The sequence below is a fragment of the Pristiophorus japonicus genome, chromosome 9 (genome assembly GCF_044704955.1).
Source record: "Pristiophorus japonicus isolate sPriJap1 chromosome 9, sPriJap1.hap1, whole genome shotgun sequence".
Classification (NCBI taxonomy): Eukaryota; Metazoa; Chordata; class Chondrichthyes; family Pristiophoridae; genus Pristiophorus; species Pristiophorus japonicus.
The window spans coordinates 109,442,458-109,468,046 of record NC_091985.1 but is presented as its reverse complement, the minus strand read 5'-3'; the positions used below and the strand labels follow the sequence as shown (position 1 = coordinate 109,468,046).

Sequence of the window (25,589 nt, the reverse complement as noted above, 5' to 3'; positions counted from 1 at the left end):
GAGCAACACCATGGGAGATTTATGGACAAACTAATAAAATAGACCTCTGTCAGCTGACTCACTGTTGGTGGGAATGTTAATTATTTATATATTCTTGTGTTAGCTGGCCCTGCTTTCCAATACTGGATCAGAATATTTTATGTTCAAAAACTTGAACTAGTGATATCTTACTACTATATTACAGGCACATTATTCCTGGAGACACTGACTATCAGTTAAGATGTTAAGTTAAGGCCTCACCCGTCTGTCCTGGGAGACTCTAAATATTCCATAGCAGGAATTACAAAAAGCAACATACAATTCAGGTGTTATGGCTAATTCTGGCTCTCAGATTTCCAGGGTAATGATTACATTTCTCCTTCTAATTGTCTCCTGTTGCACTGGAAGTGTTAATAGATGGAAGTGTTTAAAAATGTTCAATTATAGGCCGTTAAATCAAGTATTGTGACCTTCTTCAAGGAATGTTAACTAGTTTTATGAACAGTTAAGATATATTTAATATGATTGTGCAAAATGTACTAAAACAATCTCGTCGTTCTCATACAGCAGTCCAATACAGCCTAACAAGCCCAAGTGACATTAGAGTTTCCTGATGAAAATCCATTAATGCATCATTTTAATTCTTGGAATTTCGAGGGCAGGTTACTACCATTTGGAATCAGCATACATCCTTTCAATAAAATCGATAAAAGGCTCACTTTACTCCTCATGGTGGTGTTTATAATTTAAGATGTTCTACTCTATGTTGTGTTGTGGTAATCAGAATGTCACAAAAACAAAATAAATGTATTTCTAACTGTGGGAAATCTTAAATTAGGATTTGGGAGATACATTTTGGAAACAGCATGAAGCACACGACAAAGGACAAACAAAATGAAAACAAAAATCTTCCATTTTCTTTCAAAGGCAGAAATAATTCTTGAATTTTCACAAGTATTATTAACAGTAAAAACACTCAACAGTAACTTTTAATACCTAGCTTTTCAGGTGTCACACATTCTCATTATGCCTTATGAAGACTAAAACTCAAAGCTAACCATTTCAGCTGCAATCATTTAATTTCTAAAACTGAAATGTTAGTTGCTACTTTTTTTTAATCCAAGTAAATAATTAAATGAGGGGAAGATTCGCTCTAGTCGCTGGTGTTGTTCAATGTAGTTATGATCTCACTGCATGCACTGACCAAAGCAATCATCCCTATCAGAATGTCACAGATAACTGGGAGTCAGGAGAAGTAACCGCTTTAAAAGATTTCAAAAGTAGAAATATCAATAAGCCAATAAACTGACTTTTCCGTAACAAAAACATTTAACCACAACTTCACATTAGCGAAGTTAGTCCAAGGTTGAATCTAGGTATCAATGTTGGAAGTATTCAGTGCAAGGTAAACAATTCACTCATTTATTTTTTTCTTCTGTTAATGTGTGTCTGCCAGTCCATTGGGATTCTCTGGAACCCTGATGGCTTCCAGTAAGCAGATACGCTTACCTGTTGGGGTTGGTACCTCTGCTGTGCCTGTTGCATGTACGAAGGCTGCTGCTGTTGCTGCTGCTGCTGCTGGTTGTAGTAAGGTTGCTGGCCCTGTTGGCAGTAGCCACTCATGACCTGCTGACTATACTGAGGGGGCATCTGCTGAAGGAAAGTCGAGAGAGAGATTTCCATGAGACAGCTGAATGAAAGTACCAAGCATACAGCTCGCATATGCATCACTTTAACCTTCATATAAACAACTGGAATTTCAATTTTCAAGGGTTTAAAACCTTTTAGCTATAATTTTCATTAAGATTGTAAATAACATTTTTGCCAGGTATATTATGTGAACTATGTGTGTCCCTAAAGTCATACAATATTGGATTGCCAGATGTCACGAGACTCACCAGCATTTATTTAACCTTTGTCAGAAAGCACAGAATCCACAAACCAACAATATCATACCAACCTTACTCAATAAGAGTATTTTTCAGTATCATAGTGTTCTCCATCAGAAAATGCCGGTTTCTGGAGTGCATTATAGAAATCTTCACTAGAAATGAACAGAGCAGGAAAGAATCATCCCAAGATATCTTTTGATATGTCTGGTAGAAATAAGGCAATACATTTCCTCTCAACAGGATGAATTGCACGAAACCTGTCAAGATATCTTTGGCAGGTGTGAAACTGCTCAGACCTCCTAGTTTTGTTCCTACAGCATGGAATTTATCAAGGTGCAAAAAGCATTCACAAATTTTTAATGTTTACAGAACAATTTGAATGAGCTATACCCGAGTGTTTTGAAAGGGATCAAAAAGTCAAGTTTTGTTACTTGACAAATTCCTCTGATTTGTCAGGCAGAGTCCATTCCTGCTTCGTCATTTTTGCACGTCAACAGCTGACCTGGTCACGCTATCAAATTTTACATTCTTTGCCATTCAATTGGCTGGATTGCATTTGCAGAGTCTTTTAAGTCAAACTGCTGTTATTCATAAAACAAAAACTTGTACCCATCTCCAAAATATATTGAGAGCAGGGAGGCAGAAGAAACAAGGAAATTATTTTAAACTTGAAAGGTGAGAGGATGGCAACAACTAAAGTTAAAATAATGGGCCTGAATTTACTGAAAACTTGCACCATCTACGGCAAATGCAATTATTATAGTGCAGAAATTCCAGGAAATTATGGCGCGAGTGAGTTATGCCTTTACGTATGCCACATCAGAACTTGCTAGGACTTTTGTGCTGCTCCACAGGGACACGCGCCGAAAAGGTTAAACAGCTAATTATGAAAGTTCCACGTCCATTAAAATCAATGGCGAGATCGAGTTTGCTGAATTAATGCCACAGCCATTTAGACCATTACAGGTTGGCACTGGAGGGCTCAGAATTAGTAAAGCATGCAATCGCTCAGCAGGTTGCCCGAGGGTACCAACTTGTTCCAGGAACTTAATTGAAATCCTAAACCACAATTAAGTAATAAAATAAGCGTTTTGACAGCCAGGGATGTTCTGATTTTCCCCCGACTGATATTTTTATATTACCATTTACTAAGCTTGTACACTAAGCATGGATTCATACAATGAAATATGACTAGGGATTGCATGCAGTTCATCAGACAACCCTGTACAAACGGGTTCTTTCTTAACAGCGATATATATATTTATACTCAAATTAAACATGACTTGGATACTCTGCCCATACACACTGAAACCCATCCGTTATCAGATTGAAGCCATTGCTCAGAATCATTTCCCTGTTCAATAACCTGTTGTTCTATTCAGTGTTGGATCCCGGTACCTTGGATGTGTATCAGACAGTGACTGCGCCACTCCCGATCCACCACTATATGCTTGCTGCGGCGCATTCTAATTATTTTTCCAGCAAATTGTGGCATGAATTCACCACTGGGCTAATAAAAATAGACACAGACTGAGGTAAAGGAAATTGAGGAAGAAAAATAGGACAGGAAGAATTTACTTTTAGTAAATTTAAAATTCTATTTCTAGGTCAAGATCAATATCACAATAACATAGAATCATAGAATAGTTACACATCACACAAGGAGGCCATTCGGTCAGTCAAGCCCATGCCGGCTCTCTGCAAGAGCACTTCAGCCAGTCCCACTCCCCCTTCCCCTCCCTTTCTCTGTAACCCTGCAAATGTTTTTCCTTCAGGTACTTATCCAATTCCCTTTTGAAAGCACGATTGCATCTGCCTCCACCACCTTTTCAGGCAGTGCATAACAACAAAGTTTTTCCTCATGTTGCCTTTGGTTCTTCTACCAATCATCTTAGATCTGTTTCCTCTGGCTCTCAACCCACCCGCCAATGGGAACAGTTTCGCTCTATCTACTCTGTCTAGACCCCTTGTGATTTTGAACACCTCTATCAAATCTCCTCTCAACCTACAAACTCCAGCTTTCCAGTCTATCAGCGTAACTGAAGTCCCTCATCCCTGGAAACATTCTTGTAAATCTTTCCTGTGCCCTCTTCTAAGGCCTTCACATTCTTCCTAAAGTGCTATGACCAGAATTGGACACAATACTCCAGGTGAGGCTGAACCAGTGTTTTATAAAGGTTCATCATAACTTCTTTGCTTTTGTACTCTATGCTTCTATTTCTGAAGCATAGAGTACAGGATCCCATGCTTTCTTTAACCGCTTTCTCAACTGCCCTGCCACCTTCAATGATTTGTGTACATATATCCCCAGGTCTCTCTGTTCCTGCACCCCCTTTAGTTTGTATTGCCTCTCAGCAGTCAAAACAGTTATAGAGATTGAACCTCCCTTAACCAGCATCCTCGGGACCAGGCCTGCGCCGAATGAGGGGAGGTCATCGGGCCTGGGGGGGGGGGAAGGTGGCCAGAGGTCAGAGAGGAGGAGGAGGTCGCCCAAGGTCGGGGAGGAGGGGTTCGCCTAAGGTTGGAGAGGTGGGTGTGGGGATCCGCAGCCCGAGCAGGCCCAGAGTCGGCGCGGCCCAACCGTGTCCGATCTCCCCGGAGGGAGCGCTGAGCGGAGGAGCAGCCAGCCCAAGGACACGGCCCACCGGCCCAACCCCTCGGAGGGAGCGCTGTGGGGAGGAGCAGCCGGCAGAGGACTGTGGCTGCAGGAGTTCCAGCAGGGCGACAAGAAGGAGGCAGCCAATAACCCCGACATTGAGGAGCAAGATTATATTGGTAAGTACCCTGTCCGAATTTTTTTTTAAATGTATGTTGAGACGGGTAAGGAAGGAATTTGACTGGCCACGTTCTGCGCATGCGCCACCCGGGAATGGTGCCAGACAAGGGGTGGTGCCGGATAAGGGAGTCCCGGATAAGAGGTTCAACCTGTAATAACGGAAGTTTGGAGATAAAATACTTCAAAAATGCAGTCAAATTTGCAAAAAGAAAAAAAAGTCATTAGAAACAGAATACAAAGACATTCTGAAATTTCAGCAAGAAATCACTTTTTTTTTCCTCAAGTGAATCTTGATTGGTTGTTGAAAATCTAATTTGCACACGAGAGACAGAATTATACCACTGTCTGGCATTGAGAACACAGTGTTTAACTGCTATACAATATCTCCAATTAGAGAGCCACATGTCCCATCAACAAGTGGTTTTTATTAACAATTTCTGGTCACTGAACAGAACACTTCTTGTAGTCCCCCTTTAAGTGAAGGCATTGACTTCAGCATTTAGAGTTGATATATTACTCATACGAATATGCATCTTTTCTTACGTAGCTGGTGCAATTCACTTCTTTGCTATTCTGTGCTTTGCATATTTAGAAGTCCCAGCTTATATTCTATTTACGTTTTCATTGCAATTGGATGCATGTAGGAAATACAAGATAACAAATAGCTGGCACTTAAATTTAATTGTTGGGTTCAGATAACAAACTACAGGAACATCAGCAAAACGCTGAATTAAAAACTTAATTTCACTGTTAGCAATTTATAATATACATCAATAGTTTATACTTCAGTTCCCTACCTTTCTTACCACGAGATGTTTGCACTCCTCAAATTCTGCCCTCTTGAGCATCCCCGATTATAACTGCTCAACCATCGGTGGCTGTGCCTTCAGCTGCTTGGGCCCTAAGCTCTGGAACTCCCTCCCTCGAGCTCTCTATCCTCCTTTAAAACGCTCCTTAAAACCTACCTCTTTGACCAAGCTGCTGTAATTTCTTCTTATGTGGCTCAGTGTCAAATTTATCTGTTTTGTCTTAGATTTGCTGCTGTGAAGCACCTTGGGACGTTTTACTACGTTACAAGGCGCTATATAAATAAAAGTTGTTGTTGTTGTATACAGGCATACTTATGAAAGAGAGATGGCAAGACAGGTAAAAATAACTAACGTCTAGAATTAAGTGGCATGACAGTCACCACAGCAATAGCAGTTCCGTATCCCTACCTAGATAAATTTTCATTTCATCTTACAGGAGGATTTAATGTACTTATTCAATAAGACTTTCTGCCATTTTCCATATTCTCCAACAGTCAGTGGTATAAAGAATTTATTCAGGTGACGAGAAGTGACAGAATACAGAAGAAAAAGCAGCTATTATTCTGATTTATCATCAATTCTCGTCATTCAGGTAGACACCAACTGCAGGAAACTTAAATTTCAGCACAGAGAGTAGGTTTGTGCAGCATCCTCTCAGTGTTCTCCCATGAATACAGACTAATATACACAGCCGTTTTCCCATTTCTATGTAATGCATGCAAGAGCAACTATCAAAACTAGCATCAACAGAAAGAAGTTAGTTTACATTCAATGACTCAAAGCAATGGCAAATAATACTTATTTTCGATGAGGTTGCTAACAAGCATAGAGAAAGGACAATCTATTGAGGGTCAAGTCAGTAAAGCACTTGTGAACATACCAGCTGACAATCTCCGCTCACATAATAAATCAGTCGGGTAAGGCAATCTAATATTTTGATGCTCAAACTTAACTCTCAAAAGATTAAAAGACCAAGTGACTTGTAATAGCACAAAAAAGTCAGTCACTTTCCAGCAAATCATGTCTTTAGTCAGTATAACTTGGATAATAATTAAGTACAGCAATTTTAATCTGATTCATCCAGTAACTAAATTTCTAAAAGGTATATTCTAAATTTCACTACATGCAAGCTTTCTTGTAACTCTGACATGTTTCTCCTGTAACTCCCCACAGCTAATTGCAACCAAGTGCAGAATACATTAGTTAGAAAAGATGCAGAAGTGCAAGAGCACAACCAACTGCTCAATTTTTCTTTAAGAAAAAGATAGCCGAGTAAGTTTATCTAATGAGTAGCTCAGCCATGCAGTCAAGAAAGGTTCCAGGTTCCAGGTATGTGCTAAGTTAGTTCCCAGCCAGGGAGGTGGTAGGGCATTACCATTGGGCCTCAGCATCCAGGTGTTGAGACTAATCTGTCAGAGTTCTCACTTCTGATTGGTATCGAGCAACCCATGCTAGAAGTGAATGGGTGCAATCTGAATGAGGACAGGATTGGGCTCAGTGGTGATTCCCCAAGCCCACTTACTGCCAAAGTTCACAGATGAATGATGGGCTCTTGGGAGGATCATCCAGCGAACTGTACTGCACCTAGAACTTTACGTCTTCAGGAGAGGATGAGAGGGGAGGAAATAAAATATATACGCAGATTACCATAGGAACATTTCTCACACTTCACCATTTTGTCAAAGCCGAGATTTTTATGTCACACAGATCAGAGTTTTTAGTTTTATACGTTTTACACTCTTCACCTAATGCTAAATTAAGTTAAAAATTGGACATTTTTAATGAGTGAATGATGGGTGAACACATGTCCAGGGACTGCCCTTGCCTGGTTCCATTCCTATCTATTCAGTCATAGCCAGAAAATCACCACTACAATAGCTACTCTTCCTGTTCCCATACCGTTACCTCTGGTGTTCACCAACGATCTATCTTTGGACACTTCCTATTTCTCTCTACATGCTGCCCCTCAGCGACATCATCCAAAAACATGCCATGTTCCACGTGTATGCTGATGACATCCAGTTTTACCTCACCACTCCCTCCACTGCCTCTAATTTGTCACGCTGTTTGTCCAATATTCAGCATAGGCGGAGCAAACATTTCTCCAATTAAATAATGGGAAGACCAAAGCCATTGCCTTCAGTCCCTGACAAAAACTCTGTTCCCTAGCCCTCAACTCCATCTCCCTGGCTGCTGTCTCAGGCTGAACCAAACTGTTCACAGCCTTAGCATCCGATTTGACTCTGAGGTGAGCTTCCGACCCCATATCTTCTCCATCACCAAGACTACATAGTTCAACCTCGGTAACATCATTTGTCTCTGCCCCTTGCCTCACCTCATCTGCTGCTTAAACTTTCACCCATGTCTTTGTTACCTCTAGACTCAATTATTTCAATGCTCTCTTGGCTAGCCTCGCACCTTGCACTCTCCTTACACTTGAGCTCATCCAAAACTTTGCCACCCATATCCTAACTCACACCCACTCCTATTCACCCATCACCCCTGTGCTCACTGGCATACATTGGCTACAGATCCAGCAATGCCTCAATTTTAAAATTCTCATCCTCGTCTTTAAAATCCCTCCCTGGCTTTGCCCCTCCCCATCTCTCTAACCTCCTACAGCTCGACAATCCTCCAAGATCTCTGCGCTCCTCCAATACTGGCTTCTTGCGCAGCCACGATTTTAATCGCCCCACCATTGGCAGCCTTACTTCTAGCTGTCTCGGCCCTCTGGAATTCCTTCGTTAAACACCTCTACCACTCTATCCTCCTCCTTTAAGATGCACGTTAAAACCTGACTCTTTAACTTGTCCTAATATCTCTTTATGTAGCTCGGTGTCAAAGTTTGTTGGATAATGCTCCTGGGAAGCATCTTACTACGTTAAAGGTGCTATACTGGCTCAGAAGATCAAGATCTTGAATCAGTTGGGTGGAGATCAGGAATAATAAGGGGAAAAAGTTGCTGGTGGCTGTAGTCTATAGTCCCCCTAACAGTAGCTACACTGTTGGACGAAATATAAATCAACAAATAATGGAGGCTTGTAAAAAAGGAACAGCAATAATCATGGATGATTTTAACCTTCATATTGATTGGACAAACCAAATTGGCCAGGGTAGCCTTGAGGAAGAGTTCATAGAGTGTATCCGGGATAGTTTCCTTGAACAGTATGTTGCGGAGCCAACCAGGGAGCAGGCTATCTTAGAAACATAAAAACATAGAAAATAGCTGCAGGAGTAGGCCATTCGGGCCCTTCGAGCCTGCACCGCCATTCAATGAGTTCATGGCTGAACATGCAACTTCAGTACCCCATTCCTGTTTTCTCACCATACCCCTTGATCCCCCTAGTAGTAAGGACTACATCGAACTCCTTTTTGAATATATTTAGTGAATTGGCCTCAACAACTTCCTGTGGTAGAGAATTCCACAGGTTCACCACTCTCTGGGTGAAGAAGTTTCTCCTCATCTCGGTCCTAAATGGCTTACCCCTTATCTTTAGCCTGTGACCCCTGGTTCTGGACTTCCCCAACATTGGGAACATTCTTTCTGCATCTAACCTGTCTAAACTCGTCAGAATATTAAACGTTTCTATGAGATCCCCTCTCATTCTTCTGAACTCCAGTGACTACAAGCCCAGTTGATCCAGTCTTTCTTGATATGTCAGTCCCGTCATCCTGGGAATCAGTCTGGTGAACCTGCGCTGCACTCCCTCAATAGCAAGAATGTCCTTCCTCAAGTTAGGAGACCAAAGCTGTACACAATACTCCAGGTGTGGCCTCACCAAGGCCCTGTACAATTGTAGTAACACCTCCCTGCCCCTGTACTCAAATCCCCTCTCTATGAAGGCCAACATGCCATTTGCTTTCTTAACCGCCTGCTGTACCTGCATGCCAACCTTCAATGACTGAAGTACCATGACACCCAGGTCTCGTTGCACCTCCCTTTTTCCTAATCTGTCACCATTCAGATAATAGTCTGTCTCTCTGTTTTTACCACCAAAGTGGATATCCTCACATTTATCCACATTATACTTCATCTGCCATGCATTTGCCCACTCACCTAACCTATCCAAGTCACTCTGCAGCCTCATAGCATCCTCCTCGCAGCTCACACTGCCACCCAACTTAGTGTCATCCGCAAATTTGGAGATACTACATTTAATCCCCTCGTCTAAATCATTAATGTACAATGTAAACAGCTGGGGCCCCAGCACAGAACCTTGCGGTACCCCACTAGTCACTGCCTGCCATTCTGAAAAGTACCCATTTACTCCTACTCTTTGCTTCCTGTCTGCCAACCAGTTCTCAATCCACGTCACCACACTACCCCCAATCCCATGTGCTTTAACTTTGCACATTAATCTCTTGTGTGGGACCTTGTCGAAAGCCTTCTGAAAGTCCAAATATACCACATCAACTGGTTCTCCCTTGTCCACTCTACTGGAAACATCCTCAAAAAATTCCAGAAGATTTGTCAAGCATGATTCCCCTTTCAGAAATCCATGCTGACTTGGACCTATCATGTCACCTCTTTCCAAATGTGCTGCTATGACATCCTTAATAATTGATTCCATCATTTTACCCACTACTGAGGTCAGGCTGACCGGTCTATAATTCCCTGTTTTCTCTCTCCCTCCTTTTTTAAAAAGTGGGGTTACATTGGCTACCCTCCACTCCATAGGAACTGATCCAGAGTCTATGGAATGTTGGAAAATAACTGTCAATGCATCCGCTATTGCCAAGGCCACCTCCTTAAGTACTCTGGGATGCAGACCATCAGGCCCTGGGGATTTATCGGCCTTCAATCCCATCAATTTCCCCAACACAATTTCCCAACTAATAAGGATTTCCCTCAGTTCCTCCTTCTTACTGGACCCTCTGACCCATTTTATATCCGGAAGGTTGTTTGTGTCTTCCTTAGTGAATACCGAACCAAAGTACTTGTTCAATTGGTCTGCCATTTCTTTGTTCCCCGTTATGACTGCCCCGGATTCTGACTGCAGGGGGTCTACGTTTGTCTTTACTAACCTTTTTCTCTTGACATATCTATAGAAGCTTTTGCAGTCCGTCTTAATGTTCCCTGCAAGCTTCCGCTCGTACTCTATTTTCCCTGCCCTAATCAAACCCTTTGTCCTCCTCTGCTGAGTTCTAAATTTCTCCCAGTCCCTGGGTTCACTGCTATTTCTGGCCAATTTTTATGCCTTAGATCTGGTACTGTGTAATGAGACAGGATTAATAAATTATCTAGTAAAGGATCCTCTAGGAATGAGTGACCATAACATGGTTGAATTTCAAATTCAGTTGGAGGGTGAGAAAGCTGGATCTCAAACCAGGGTCCTAAGCTTAAATAAAGGAGACTACAAAGGTAGGAGGGGCAGAGGTGGCTAAAGTGGACTGGGAAAATAGATTAAAGTATGAGACAGTTGATGAGCAGCGGCAGATATTTAAGGAGATATTTCACAACTCGCAACCAAAATACATCCCAATGAGAAGGAAAGACTGTAAGAGAAAGGATAACTATCCATGGTTAACTGAGGAAATAAGAAATGGTATCAAGTTGAAAACAAGGGGCATACAATGTGGCCAAGACTAGTGGGAGGCCAGAGGATTGGAAAACTTATAAAAGCCAGCAAAGAATGACTAAAAAAAATGATAAAGAGAGGGAAGATAGATTGTGAAAGTAAACTGGCATGAAATATAAAAACAGATAGTAAGAGTTTCTACAGGGGCATAAAAAGGAAAAGAGTGACTAAAGTAAATGTTGGTCCCCTGGAGGATGAGACTGGGGAATTAATAATGGAGAACAGGGAAATGGCAGAGACATTGAACAAATATTTTGTATTGGTCTTCATGGTAGAAGACACTAAAAACATCCCAATAGGGGATAATCAAGGGGCTACAGGGAGGGAGGAACTTAATACAATCACTATCACCAATGAAGTAGTACTTGGTAAAATAATGGAACTAAAGGCGAACACGTCCCCTGGACCTGATGGCTTACATCCTAGGGTCTTAAAAGAAGTGGCTGCAGAGATAGTGAATGCATTGGTTGTAATCTACCAAAATTCCCTGGATTCTGGGTCAGTCCCAGCGGATTGGAAAACTGAAAATGTAACATCCCTGTTTAAAAAAGGAGGCAGACAAAAAGCAGTAAACATAAGAACATAAGAATTAGGAACAGGAGTAGGCTATCTAGCTCCTCGAGCCTGCTCCGCCATTCAATAAGATCATGGCTGATCTGGCCGTGGACTCAGCTCCACTTACCCGCCCTCTCCCCGTAACCCTTAATTCCCTTATTGGTTAAAAATCTATCTATCTGTGACTTGAATACATTCAATGAGCTAGCCTCAACTGCTTCCTTGGGCAGAGAATTCCACAGATTCACAACCCTCTGGAAGAAATGATTCCTTCTCAACTCGGTTTTAAATTGGCTCCCCCGTATTTTGAGGCTAGTTCTAATCTCCCCTACCAGTGGAAACAACCTCTCTGCCTCTATCTTGTCTATCCCTTTCATGATTTTAAATGTTTCTATAAGATCACCCCTCATCCTTCTGAACTCCAACGAGTAAAGACCCAGTCTACTCAATCTATCATCATAAGGTAACACCCTCATCTCCGGAATCAACCTAGTGAATCGTCTCTGTACCCCCTCCAAAGCTAGTATATCCTTCCTTAAGTAAGGTGACCAAAACTGCACGCAGTACTCCAGGTGCGGCCTTACCAATACCCTATACAGTTGCAGCAGGACCTCCCTGCTTTTGTACTCCATCCCTCTCGCAATGAAGGCCAACATTCCATTCGCCTTCCTGATTACCTGCTGCACCTGCAAACTAACTTTTTGGGATTCATGCACAAGGACCCCCAGGTCCCTCTGCACCTCAGCATGTTGTAATTTCTCCCCATTCAATTAATATTCCCTTTTACTGTTTTTTTCCCCCAAGGTGGATGACCTCACATTTTCCGACATTGTATTCCATCTGCCAAACCTTCGCCCATTCACTTAACCTATCCAAATCTCTTTGCAGCCTCTCTGTGTCCTCTACACAACCCGCTTTCCCACTAATCTTAGTGTCATCTGCAAATTTTGTTACACTACACTCTGTCCCCTCTTCCAGGTTATCTATGTATATTGTAAACAGTTGTGGTCCCAGCACCGATCCCTGTGGCACACCACTAACCGATTTCCAACCCGAAAAGGACCCATTAATCCCGACTCTCTGCTTTCTGTAAGCCAGCCAATTCTCTATCCACGCTAATACATTTCCTCTGACTCCGCGTACCTCTATCTTCTGCAGTAACCTTTTGTGTGGCACCTTATCGAATGCCTTTTGGAAATCTAAATACACCACATCCATCGGTACACCTCTATCCACCATGCTCGTTATATCCTCAAAGAATTCTAGTAAATTAGTTAAACATGATTTCCCCTTCATGAATCCATGCTGCGTCTGCTTGATTGCACTATTCCTATCTAGATGTCCCGCTATTTCTTCCTTAATGATAGTTTCAAGCATTTTCCCCACTACAGATGTTAAACTAACCGGCCTATAGTTACCTGCCCCCTTTTTTTTTTAAACAGAGTTGTTACATTAGCTGCTTTCCAATCCGCTGGTACCTCCCCAGAGTCCAGAGAATTTTGGTAGATTATAACGAATGCATCTGCTATAACTTCCGCCATCTCTTTTAATACCCTGAGATGCATTTCATCAGGACCAGGAGACTTGTCTACCTTGAGTCCCATTAGCCTGTCCAGCACTACCCCCCTAGTGATAGTGATTGTCTCAAGGTCCTCCCTTCCCACATTCCTGTGACCAGCAATTTTTGGCATGGTTTTTGTGTCTTCCACTGTGAAGACCGAAGCAAAATAACTGTTTACGGTCTCAGCCATTTCCACATTTCCCATTATTAAATCCCCCTTCTCATCTTCTAAGGAACCAACATTTACTTTAGTCACTCTTTTCCGTTTTATATATCTGTAAAAGCTTTTACTATCTATTTTTATGTTTTGCGCAAGTTTACCTTCGTAATCTATCTTTCCTTTCTTTATTGCTTTTTTAGTCATTCTTTGCTATTGTTTAAAATTTTCCCAATCCTCCAGTTTCCCACTAACCTTCGCCACCTTATACGCATTGGTCTTTGATTTGATACTCTCCTTTATTTCCTTGGTTATCCACGGCTGGTTATCCCTTCTCTTACCGCCCTTCTTTTTCACTGGAATATATTTCTGTTGCGCACTGTGAAAGAGCTCCTTAAAAGTCCTCCACTGTTCCTCAATTGTGCCACCGTTTAGTCTATGTTTCCAGTCTACTTTAGCCAACTCTGCCCTCATCCCACTGTAGTCGCCTTTGTTTCAGCATAGTACGCTCGTTTCTGACACAACTTCCTCACCCTCAATCTGTATTACAAAACTGTAGTCCAGTTAGCCTAACATCTGTTGTTGGGAAAATATTGGAGTCCATTATTAAGGAAGCAGTAGCAGGACATTTGGAAAAGCATGATTCAATCAGGCAGAGTCAGCATGGTTTTATGAAAGGGAAATCCTGTTTGACAAATTTGCTGGAGTTCTTTGAGGATGTAACGAGCAGGATGGATAAGGGGGAAACCAGTGGATGTGGTGCATTTGGATTTCCAGAATGCATTCGCTGAGGTGCCACATAAAAGGTTACTGCGCAAGATAAAACTTCACGGGGTTGGGGGTAATATATTAGCATGGATTGAGGATTGGCTAACTAACAGAAAACAGAGTCTCGGGATAAATGGGTCATTTTCCGGTCAGCAAACAGTAACTAGTGTGGTGCTGCAGAGATCGGTGCTGGGTCCTCAACTATATACAATCTATATTAATGACTCGGATGAAGGGACCAAGTGTAATGTAGCCAAGTTTACTGATGATACAAAGATGGGTGGCAAAGCAAATTGTGACGACGACACAAAAAATCAGCAAAGGGATATAGACAGGTTAAGTGAGTGGGGAAAAAAATTATTAGATGGGAGTATAAAGTGGAAAAAGATGAGATTATCCACTTTGGCAGAAAAAAAATAGAAAAGCAAATTATAATTTAAATGCAGAAAAATTGCAAAGTGCTGCAATACAGAGGGACCTTGGGGTCCTTGTGCATGAAACACACAAAGTTAGTATGCAGGTATAGCAAGTAATCAGGAAGGCAAATGGAATGTTGGTCTTTATTGCAAGGGGGATAGAGTATAAAAGCAGAGAAGTCCTGCTACAACTGTACAGGGTATTGGTGAGGCCACATCTGGAGTACTGCGTAGTTTTGGTCTCTTTATTTAAGGAGGGATATACGTGCATTGGAGGTTGTTCAGAGAAGGTTCACTCGGTTGATTCCGGAGATGAAGGGATTGACTTATGCAAACCTGGACATGGTGGGACTGTCTCGGATGAGCAGCAACTTGAGTCGAGAGCTCCTCCAGGGCATTGCCATTGCTGTGTTGTCCGCAAACATTGCTGCTTTAACAGCCAGTCAATCGGAGGACATCATACATAGACATCGAGGAAGACTTGCTTCCACTCTAAAAATGAGTTCTCAGGTGACTGTACCGTCCAATACGGGAATTACAGTCTCTGTCACAGGTGGGGCAGACAGTCAAAGGAAAGAGTGGGTGGGGAGTCTGGTTTGCCGCACGTTCCTTCCGCTGCCTGTGCTTGTTTTCTGCATGCCCTCGGCGACGAGACTCGAGGTGCTCAGCGCCCTCCCAGATGCTCTTCCTCCACTTAGAGCAGTCTCTGGCCAGAGATTCCCAGGTGTCGGTAGGAATGCTGCACTTTATCAAAGAGGCTTGTCCTTGAAACGTTGCCTCTGCCCACCTGGGGATTGCCTGCCGTGTAGGAGTTCCGAGTCGAGCACTTGCTTTGGGAGTCTTGTGACGGATATGTGGACGATGTGGCCCACCCAACGGAGTTGGTCGAATTAATCGGAGGACATGGCGAGCTGATTGCGGCAGTGAGGGAGAATACACAGACCGTCAATGCCAATGCTATGTGGCAATCGGCAGTCGTGGGATATGGCACTGTTCCCCAAGGTGCCATACCACCAATGGTGACACCACTTGATCGTCAGGAGGAATACTTCCGACTTTGAAGATGGGTCCCTTAGCACCCCCAGCTTCTCCAGAGCCTCCACACATTTCCAGAGCTGCCACTGTCGCCCTCCTTTCAGCAGTCATGCTCGAGGTGCTCTGCTGCACGACGTGTGGTCCCGACGTGGGCAGGGCCAGGGGTCAGGGGGGGATTGGGGAGGAAAGGCGCTGGGAAAGGTGGCCGCAGATAGAATCGTGGGAGGGTGCAGGGGTGGTTTGAGTGTTGTTTTTACTGTTGTTGCTGCTGGTTGTTGTTGATAATGTTTTGTTTTGTAAAATTTTCATTCAGAACAATTGGTTATTATTTTATTTATTTTATTTTATTAAATTGTTAAAGTTTAATTCAAATTACAACTTTTATTTAAAAAAATTATTCAACTAAACTATTTTTGTACTGTGTCTCACTCACTTCTGGAAAATGAGGAGTAACAATCATTGTACGGGTCAGCAATATTGGCAGTGAAACGACAGGCCCCATTTCTTTGAAAGCACACAAGTATATTCAAATATCCACATAATTATCCACAATATATTCAAAATCCCTTAATAACTACTCCAAAAATCACTCAAAATCAATGAAAATCACAAAAAAAATACATTCCAGCATGCTGGCAACTTTACACAGCCTTTCCGCTCCCCCACAGAAAAAACTAACTGGAGGCATTAACACTGGGACAAGGCATGGTAAGTACCTAAAAAAATGGGTGGTACATATTCCTCAGCGATAGTGGGCACTAAAAACGGCATAATTAGGGCAATTAGCGCTGCGGGGGAATTTTCTTCATTATTTGGGCGGGAAGCGTGGGCGGACGATGTGCAGCCACGCTTCCCGCCCAATCGTAGGCCGAAATTACCGTTGCCAATATTCTGGACTAAAACGGGTGGTAATTTGCATTTCTGGCAAAAACGAGCGGTAACTGGGCGGTAACCTGGCGGGCAGAATGAAAATTCTAGCCCATAGTCTCAGAATATGGGGCCGCCCATTTAGAACTGAGAGGAGGTGGAATTTCTTCTTTCAGAGGGTTGTAAATCTATGGAATTCTCAGCCTCAGAGAACCATAGAGGCTGGGTCATTGAATATATTTAAGGCGGAGATTAGACAGATTTTTGAGCGATAAGAAAATAAAGGGTTTTGGGGAGCGGGCAGGGAAATAGAGCTGAGTCCATGATCAGACCAGTCATGATTTTATTAAATGGCGGAGGTGGCTCGAGGGGCTAGGTGGCCTACTCCTGCTCCTATTTCTTATGTTCTTATAAATGCAAGTTGTTGTTGTTAGACTTTCTGATAACTGCACTTACCTATCCAGTTCGTCCAAACAAGTCTGTTTGAAACAAATTTCTGTACATATCAATGTAATTTATAATAGTGCTTTTATATGAATAAGAGTCCAAGTAGGATGAAAGAAAATAGTTAATACAATTGTCACTTTACAAATAATAACAGCATTTGCACTGCATATTGTAAGATAAATTTAGTTCTCCTGTAACCCCCTAAGTATTACAAGAATATGATACAGATATGAAGACTGTCAGCAAGGATGCAGGTTAGAACTGCATCAATTAATGAAGTCAGCAGTATGATTTGTAATTTGTCAGTTAAAACTTTACGGGTCATCATCATAGGCAGTCCCTTGTATCGAGGATGACTTGCTTTCATGCCAAAAAGGGCTGAGTTCACAGGTGTTTCAATGAAGGACCTAATATTCCAGGTCCTAAACTACATGTTGAAGTGTGGAAGATGCTTGTGCGGGATTTTTTTTAACGTGTGGTGGCCGTTACACACCAGCCACCACACGGGCTTGACAGATACAGAGCTAGGTCTTGGTGCAGTGGCAAGGATTAACCAAGACGACTGGAGACCAGCTCTGATGCACAGACCTAGTGCGCGCACATATTGCAGTGTGGACTGGCCCGTGCTGCCCCTGGACCCTCGCCTCTTCTGGGCCCCGAACTCACGCATGGTCTGTAGAATGAAAAAGCTTGCCAGACCAAAAAAATATTTGATTGCATAATTCTTATATGCTTGTACTATGGCAAATTTTCATTATCGTAGGACCACTCTCTCATATAACTTTACTCACAAAACACACACATGCCCAATTGTACAGACCTTGTTCTGGGACAAAACTGTAAACAATTACATGCATCAACTAGCAGAAGCAATGATTTTTGCCATTACAGTCCTGCAGAGCAGGCTTAATTAACTTGTCATCACATCAGTCCATCAGTGTTTGCATGACAGTGCTGCAGTGTTTGCATGACAATGCTGTACACACATCTGAGCCACTTCTGGGGCTCCCGAGAGGTTCCAAAGCCCACAAATATGATCACAGAGCTTTTTGCCTTTTTATTAGCACCTGATGGGATTCACTACTAAGCTACCCGTGAACATCTGTGTATTAAGTTATTAAAAAATAAACTTCTACTTACTTCAGCTCAGTTATTGCAAAGCATTTGGGTATTGATTTTGGAAAATCCTAATCATTTTTAACAGTTAAACTAAAAGTCTATATGCAAGCAGGAGAAGCACTGAACGTGACACCAGAATAGCAACACACACACCATCGCACGACTGAATCTATTCAACTCATGATCTCGAAAAAAAAAAGCAAGCTTCTTTTAAATTCTCAAAATTTTAATTTAACTTCATTTTTGATGGAAACTCCGTCTCCCTCAGCGACATATCGGGCTCAAGTTTCGGCTTTCCTTTAGAACAGCGCACCTACTTTGTAGAACCAAAAGTGCACCTATTACCTACCTCCGTATTCTGCGATATTTTCAGGCCCGTTCCAGGTCGGCGCGGCGCAGCGGGAGCTGCTGGGGGCGGGGCCAAGGCGTCGAGTCGAAGAACTGCCAGCAGGGGAGCGGGGCTAGTTCACAGCATCACATTTAGTGCCGGCAGCCCTGCGCATGCGCGCTGGAGCGTGCGCGCATGTGCAGTGGGACACAAACGTTGGCACTCGGCCATTTTTAAAGGTAGAAAAAGAACAGTGCTGTTTGCTTTTGTGGAGTTGTGGAAAGACTTGTGATTTTTTTTGTGCCTGAAGGAGTGCTTTTAGCAGCACTGTGGAAGAAATCACCTGCTGAAATCAGTGAGTGCTGTTTGTTGCTGCTAAACTTCCAGAACAAGTGCTGCATAGATGCATGCAAAATAAGGACTGTGTGTTTTGAAAAATCAGAGTATCAATTCAACACAGCAATGGAACAACATCCACCAAGAACAAAGAATTTCTTGCATGAGGAAGTAGAGACATTAGTTAACATAACTGAGCAGAGATGGCAAGAGTTGGATACCAGCAATAGAGGTCGCACAAAAGTGTCATCCAAAGAAATGAAAAACACTGGAACCAAGTTGAAGATTACTGCGCAGTGGTGCATATTAGGTCATCTGGAAGCCAGTGTAAAAAGAAATGGCACAACCTTGGTCAAGTAGTTAGTGTCAGTAATATTTTCATTTTTCAATGGAAATGTGACCATCTGTCTATGTCCCATCCTGCAGAAAGACGCACTCTGTAAAAAGTTATAGTTTAATCTTTGCAGAAGAAATTGGCCCACAACAAAAGGGAAAGAACTCGAACAGGAGGAGGCATGCCAAATCTGCATCCACTGACACCCTTGGAACAGAGAGTCGCTGCTTTGATGAGTCATACATGGAGAAAAGCAATCAGTACAGCACAGCACGCGAGGGAGGGGGCATCATGGCCCTTCAAATCAACCTGCTGCCTGGCCTGCTATATGTGAGAGTACTCATGCCACCCATCCTGCCCCTCCTGTGCTGCTAAACATTTGACTGTTCTGATATATTTTGCAGAAGATGATGCCAATCCTGAAGATCCAGAAGAACCAGATGCGGACGATCCAGACCAAGGATGGCTGCGGGCGTGGACTGAAATGTCTTCAGGGGAGACCTTAGAAATTAATATTTATGAGCCCAAATCAACGGACGTCAATGTTTCAAACCCTTGCATAGGTTCTGGTTCCACCTTCCATGGTTTCACAGATTCCGACGTTGCGGATCCCAGTGGTCATGTTCCATTAACACAACACAACACACAACATAGGAACAATTCCAAAAAATAAACATGTCCATGCGCAACAGTTATCGCAGAGCCCTCAGGCATCAGTAATTGAAGCGTTCACGGCTGAGCTGCTGGCGCAGGGCTCGAGCAATCGTGAAAGGAGCACGATGGACCGCCCTCCTCCGACCTCGTGCTCCGGCATCAGGCACTTGCATGCTTTCCTGATCGTCGTCATCATCCTCATCCTGCTCTTCCAAATTACTATCATCGGGCACTCTCCCCTCATGTGGGTCTTCTGGTTCCACTACCGGCTCCTGCTGCCTCATGATGGCTAAGTTATGCGGCATGCAGCACACAACAGTGAAGTGACCGACAATCTTAGGACAGTATTGCAAGTACTGTTTCAAGATGCCAATGGTCCTCCCTATGATGCTGCACGTCGCAATGTGCGCCATGTTGTATTGATGGTCAGCTTCCGTCCGTGTTACACGTAGAGGCGTCATGAGCCAAGTGGCGAGGCCGTACCCTTTGTCTCCCAGTAGCCAGCTCTGCCCTTCTGGCTGCTACTGAAACATGTCAGATATAATGCTGTTGCATCGGATGAACGCATCATGGGTGCTGCCAGGGTATCTCGCATCGACTGACATGGTGCGCTGCTTGTCGTCACATACGAGCTGCACATTAATGGAGTGGAAGCCTTTTTTATTCCTGTACTGCTTGGAATCCTCCACAGATGCTCGCAAGGCGATGTGGGTACAATCAATGCAGCCCTGTACCTTTGGGAAGCCGGCAATTCTGGAGAAGCCCACAGCCCTGTCAATCATTGCTTGGCCTGTCATTGGGAACTTGATAAAGTCATTCCTCCGCGCATACAGTGCAGCCATGACCTGGTAAACGCAGGCATGTATTGCACGTTGAGAGATGGTGCACACATCTCCAGTTGTAGCTTGAAACGATCCTGAGGCATTGAAGGAAAGTGCAGCTGTAACCTTCACTTCAACAGACAAGGCAGTCATCATTCTGCTTCTCGGCTGTAAATCTGCTCTCAGCATATCACAGATCTCAACGACAACTTCTCTGAGGAAACGCAGCTTTTTGACACAATCAGCCTCGCTCATGTCCAGGTACGAGTGCCTGGTTCGATATTGTCTCCTGCCCATCAACCTGCGGCTATGAAGTTCCTGGTGCGGTGAGCTCTAATCAATTCTCTCCTATGCAGTGAATTGATGGCGAACCATTGCATAATCCGTGGTGTTGATAATGTAGCACTCATATTGAAGTACAAATTAAACTTTTAAACTTGCTGGCTCTCCCTCCCGGTGCTTTGCACGCCTCCCCTATCCCCTGGCCGAACAGCCGAACTTGTCTTCGCAGCTCGGAGCCTGCTGCTGCTGCCGGGCTGTTCTGACCTTGCTCTCGCCTCCCGCCGCCCCTAACCCCTGGCCGAACTTGTCTTCGCAGTTCAGAGCCTACTGCTGCCGTCGCTCTTGCCTCACGCTGCCCCTATCCCCTGACCGAACTTGTCTTCGCAGCTCGGAGCCTACTGCTGCCGGGCTGCACTGCCGTCGCTCTTGCCTCACGCTGCCCCTATCCCCTAGCCGAGCGGCCAAACTTGTAAACAGCTCGGTACTGGCCTGCTGCTGCTGCTTCAGACAGGTAGGAAAATTTAATTTATTTTTTATTTGATTTATTTATCATTTATTATTCATGATGGCTCTTTATTTGTAGAAGTGAAGTGTTAAATGCTTGTAAAATTCCCAAACTTCACTAACTCCCCCCCACCCCCATCTCTCGTTCCCTACGCCTAATTTATAAAGTGTAGGCAAGGTTTTTTTGAGCATACAAAAATCTACACTTACTCCATTCTGTTAAGTTTGGAGTAAGTTTTCGCTGCCTAAACTTGCAAAAATGGCGTAAGTGCCTGGACACGTCCCCTTTTGAAAAAAAAACTGTTCTAAAACAAAACTATTCTAACTCACTAGAATTGGAGCAAACTAAATGCCGAGAATTGCGATTTCCAAGATGCTCCATTCTAAACCAGTTGTTCCAAAAAGAATAGGAGCAACTCGAGCCGAGACCTGAGCCCATCATTCCGTGACAGAGAGGCAACCAGTTTCCAAGGCCTTTTACCAATGTTGTTCTGTAACCAGGTATTGAGAGATGCAAGAGTTCAGTCATGTTGTCTACATCAGTGTTACGAAAAAAAATTACGAACAAAAAGCAGAACTTACAAGGCACTTGAAATGAAATAGAAATGTTCATAATGGAAAACAAAGAAAAAAAGGAACCCTTCAGGTCAGGAGTATAGAGTGAACTGCTGTTTCTTTCCCCCAAAAGGTGCAAACCACAATTTTAATAGTCTAGTCATTATTTAATGTGCAAGATACTGAACACACATTATAAAAAGATGGAGTGGCAAAATAGCTACCAACACTGTTTTAACACCAAATAACTCCCTCTGCAGAATTATTTAAATCAAAAAATTCTTAAAAGAAGAGCTCACAAGAATTTAAAACAGCCACAATTTTGGGATATTGTTTCTCCTCAATAGAGCAACAGACTAATCTATCAATCATGCCGCCCATAAATTCCAATCTTCTTCAAACATTTACTTCACCCTTCAAGTTTTAGTTTAAGTCAATCTTCTCTAATGATGATGCATTCACCAACTAGATAAGCAATCCTCATTATTTAAGTGGTGAAGGTTCTAACGAAAGAGTATCAACCTGAAAATTCTGTTTCTCTCTTCATAGATGCTGCCTGACTTGTTGAGTATTTCTTGCATTTTCTGTTTTTATTACTGAAGCTTTATTGATTTTCATTCACTCCATCCTGGTTGAGAGGCAAAAAAAAACGTTCTTTCAAAGTTCCTTTCCCTGCCTGCTTTGTGATTATATGTTCCTCACCATAATGGTGGCAAAGAATATAGTCATCAGGCATTTGAAACTTCAAGACAGGTTAAATTATTTTTTTGAAGCTTTGTTACAGCCATAGTTTATGAATCAAATGTTATTGGAATGAATAATGAGCAGAATCCAAAAAAAGAGAAGTATTCTATACTGCCTGCAATAGCAAATTATTTTGGAACAAAACATTTACAATCAAATCTCATTAACCCAGATGCCCGCCCAGCTACTCTGCTTTCTGTCTTACAAAGTGCTCTAGTTTGTCTTATTTAGTTTGCTTTTGACAACCAGCTGTTGAATACAAGTACAAAAGATGGAGGTCAACGAGCACACTTTAATGAGGGTCCTTTGGTACAATGCTGGTACTTCTGCACTATGAATAGCTCCACAAATGCTCACGTGCCAATCTTAACTCATGCACAATAGCGATAACAAGAAAAGAGAAAGAAAGAGAAAGAGTCCAGCCAGCCCTTCCAGTCACCAGTCAGGTCTGAAAGCACTGCTGGAACCTAAAAATAATAGTAAACATTACCAGGCAGACTGCTAGCAAGATTAGCAGCATTATCCTAAGCACTTAACACTTCATCAAGTCAGGATTAATACCCGCAGCTATACATCTATGATCAAATAAGATGAAATACATGATTTAAAAAAAATGTTGGCAAGAAAGGCAATAATAATTTACAATAGTGATGTACAAAAGGATCAGACACAAAAGTCTTGCAGCAGAAATAATTGTACCTTCCATGGGATGCCCTGAACGTTTTATTTGTAAAAAAATAATCAAAGTTCATTTGAATGTTTAGAGAAAGTGCAGATGTTCCTGCCTATGCTCTCAAAACAATAAATTGTAACCACTGAGAGGGAGCATCTGTACAAGCCTGGAAGCACAAAGTGTACAGAGTTCTTACCTGGGCAGGAGAATGCCGATGAGAGCCAGACAGTATACACTGCCTGGATAGAACATAAACTGACCCAAGTGACCTGCCGGTTTTCACCAAGCCACTCTTAGCAGTTTCCTTCCGGTGTACTAAAGACAGCGGCATATTGCAAAGTGCTGCATCTCACGGGAAGTGAAAACTAGAAAGCATTTCTTTGTTTCTGAAGACCAACATGTTCCGTTATTAACGATAGATAGAACTTGCATTTATATAGCACCTTTCACAACCTCAGTATGTCCCAGTGCTTTACAGCCAATTAAGTACTTCTAAATGATAGTGACTACAGGAGATGTGGCAGCCAATTTATATACAGCAATATCAGATAATGTGTTTTAGTGATGTGGGTTAAGGGATAAATATTGGCTAGGACACTGGGAAAACCAAAAGTGTGTCAAGGAATCACTTATGTCCTCCTGAGACAGGGCCTCAATTTAACATCTGAATGGGAGTGTCAGACTTAATTTTGCGCTCAAATCTCTGGAATGGGAGTATGTGTGTACACACATGTTCATGTGTACCCTGTACTAAAAAAGTTTTTTTTTTGCAAGACAAGAATGGATAAGACTATTCCGAACTTCTGTAAGGATCAGAAACTGGCTCCATCACACTATGTCACCCTCATGACAGACTTGTCATGAGCCAGTAATAGGAAATGTAGAAAGAGCCAAACATCCTCATTATACATATACTATACTTCAGTGGTTTCATTCCATCTTCACAAGATCATTCCTAAATTGGTGTAGTACATTCCTGGTGCCAACTCAAACGAGGTCAACTCCAAGGTGCTGTCGGTCAGTGGTATAAGGATTTGCCAGTTGCAATGTCAGCAGCACCATGCATAGCAATGACCATCTTCCTGCTTGGTAGTACACACCAATTCTCTCCTTCCCCATGACCCCTGATGGATAATGAAATATGTCTAGCTGATCTCTACTTTACACGTTATACAGGTACAAATTGAAAAGCTCGAGAATCCACTCCACCCAACGCTAATGTACAAGTGCAATAAGAGCAAAGATTTATAGGGCTAGAATTTCTAGTGATTCACCGCCCTGTTTCTCGGCGGTATTGGCAGTTTTGGGCGAAAAATTCCCCAGCTGAGTTCCACCGGCCGTTTCGAAGTACCGCTGGGGAGCGGACTGCCGGCATGCACCGTCCACAGACCAGGCCATGGCGCGATTTTTGGCTCAGGTGACCCGTAGATAAGTATTTTTTTTAAAACGCCCACGAGAATCAGCGGAGCTGGGCGGTAAGTGAGCAGCCCTGCAAGAAAAAGATAAGTAATTGGATTTTTACTAATTATTTTAAAACTCTCTTGCAGTGATTTAAGTTGAAAGGGTCCTGAGAATGTTATGATTTTTTATTTTATGTTTTAAAAAATATATTTTTCGTCTTTTTCTCCTCCGAGGCCCAAGCCGCAGCCTCGGTGTAAATTTTTAATAAATGTATTCATTATTGCCCATTTTCTTTAAGAACCACCCAATCAACCCAAAATTCAAATTTTACACCGAGAATCGGGGTGCAATGCCCATTTTCTTCGCTGGGCGGATTTCTTTTTTAGGGAAATTTTTCACCGGCAATAATCTTGGGAATCTTAGCGGCCCTTTGGTCGGCAAACAGGCGCTGGCGTATTGTTAGGAAATTCTAGCCCTCAGTATGTAATCAGAGCTTATATTACCAATACCAAATAAAGGCAATGTTACCAAAATATTCCAGGATAGAAAGTAAAAGTTAGAAACATAGAAAATAGGTGCAGGAGCAGGCCATTCGGCCCTTCGAGCCTGCACCACCATTCAATAAGATCATGGCTGATCAAAGTTGCTCTTGCTTTTTTACTTAAACTGATGGTCACTATGCAAAAGACACTGGATAGTCCAGTATCAATGACACTGCATCATTAACACACTCCATTCGATCTCAATTAGACAATCATTTCAACCGCATCTCAATTAGATGATGAATTGTAATCCGGCCCACACTAACAGATGAAATTATGATCTACACTGTAATGCAGCATTTTCATTCCACTTTAAGGGCAATTACACAAAACTTGACATTCCAAAACGAGGTAATTAAAAGTATTCTCCACAGAAAGACAACAAGAATTGGGCCTTAAGCAACAATCAAAATTCCATTACTCAGCCAACAGCAATTATTTTCTTCCCTTGCAAT

General features: G+C 42.7%; 1 protein-coding gene across 7 annotated transcripts in view; it reads right to left on the bottom strand.

Moving 5' to 3' along the window:
* Positions 1-25,589, bottom strand: part of arid1b (AT-rich interactive domain 1B) — a 646,010-nt gene that overhangs the window by 457,628 nt on the left and 162,793 nt on the right. For 5 of the 7 annotated variants that reach the window (XM_070889678.1, XM_070889679.1, XM_070889680.1 and 2 more), the window contains exon 3: positions 1,489-1,632. In XM_070889678.1, the coding sequence (XP_070745779.1) occupies positions 1,489-1,632 (144 nt within the window). The remainder of the gene's footprint in view (positions 1-1,488; positions 1,633-25,589) is intronic. The other 2 variants (XM_070889683.1, XM_070889682.1) reach the window with 1 other exon arrangement.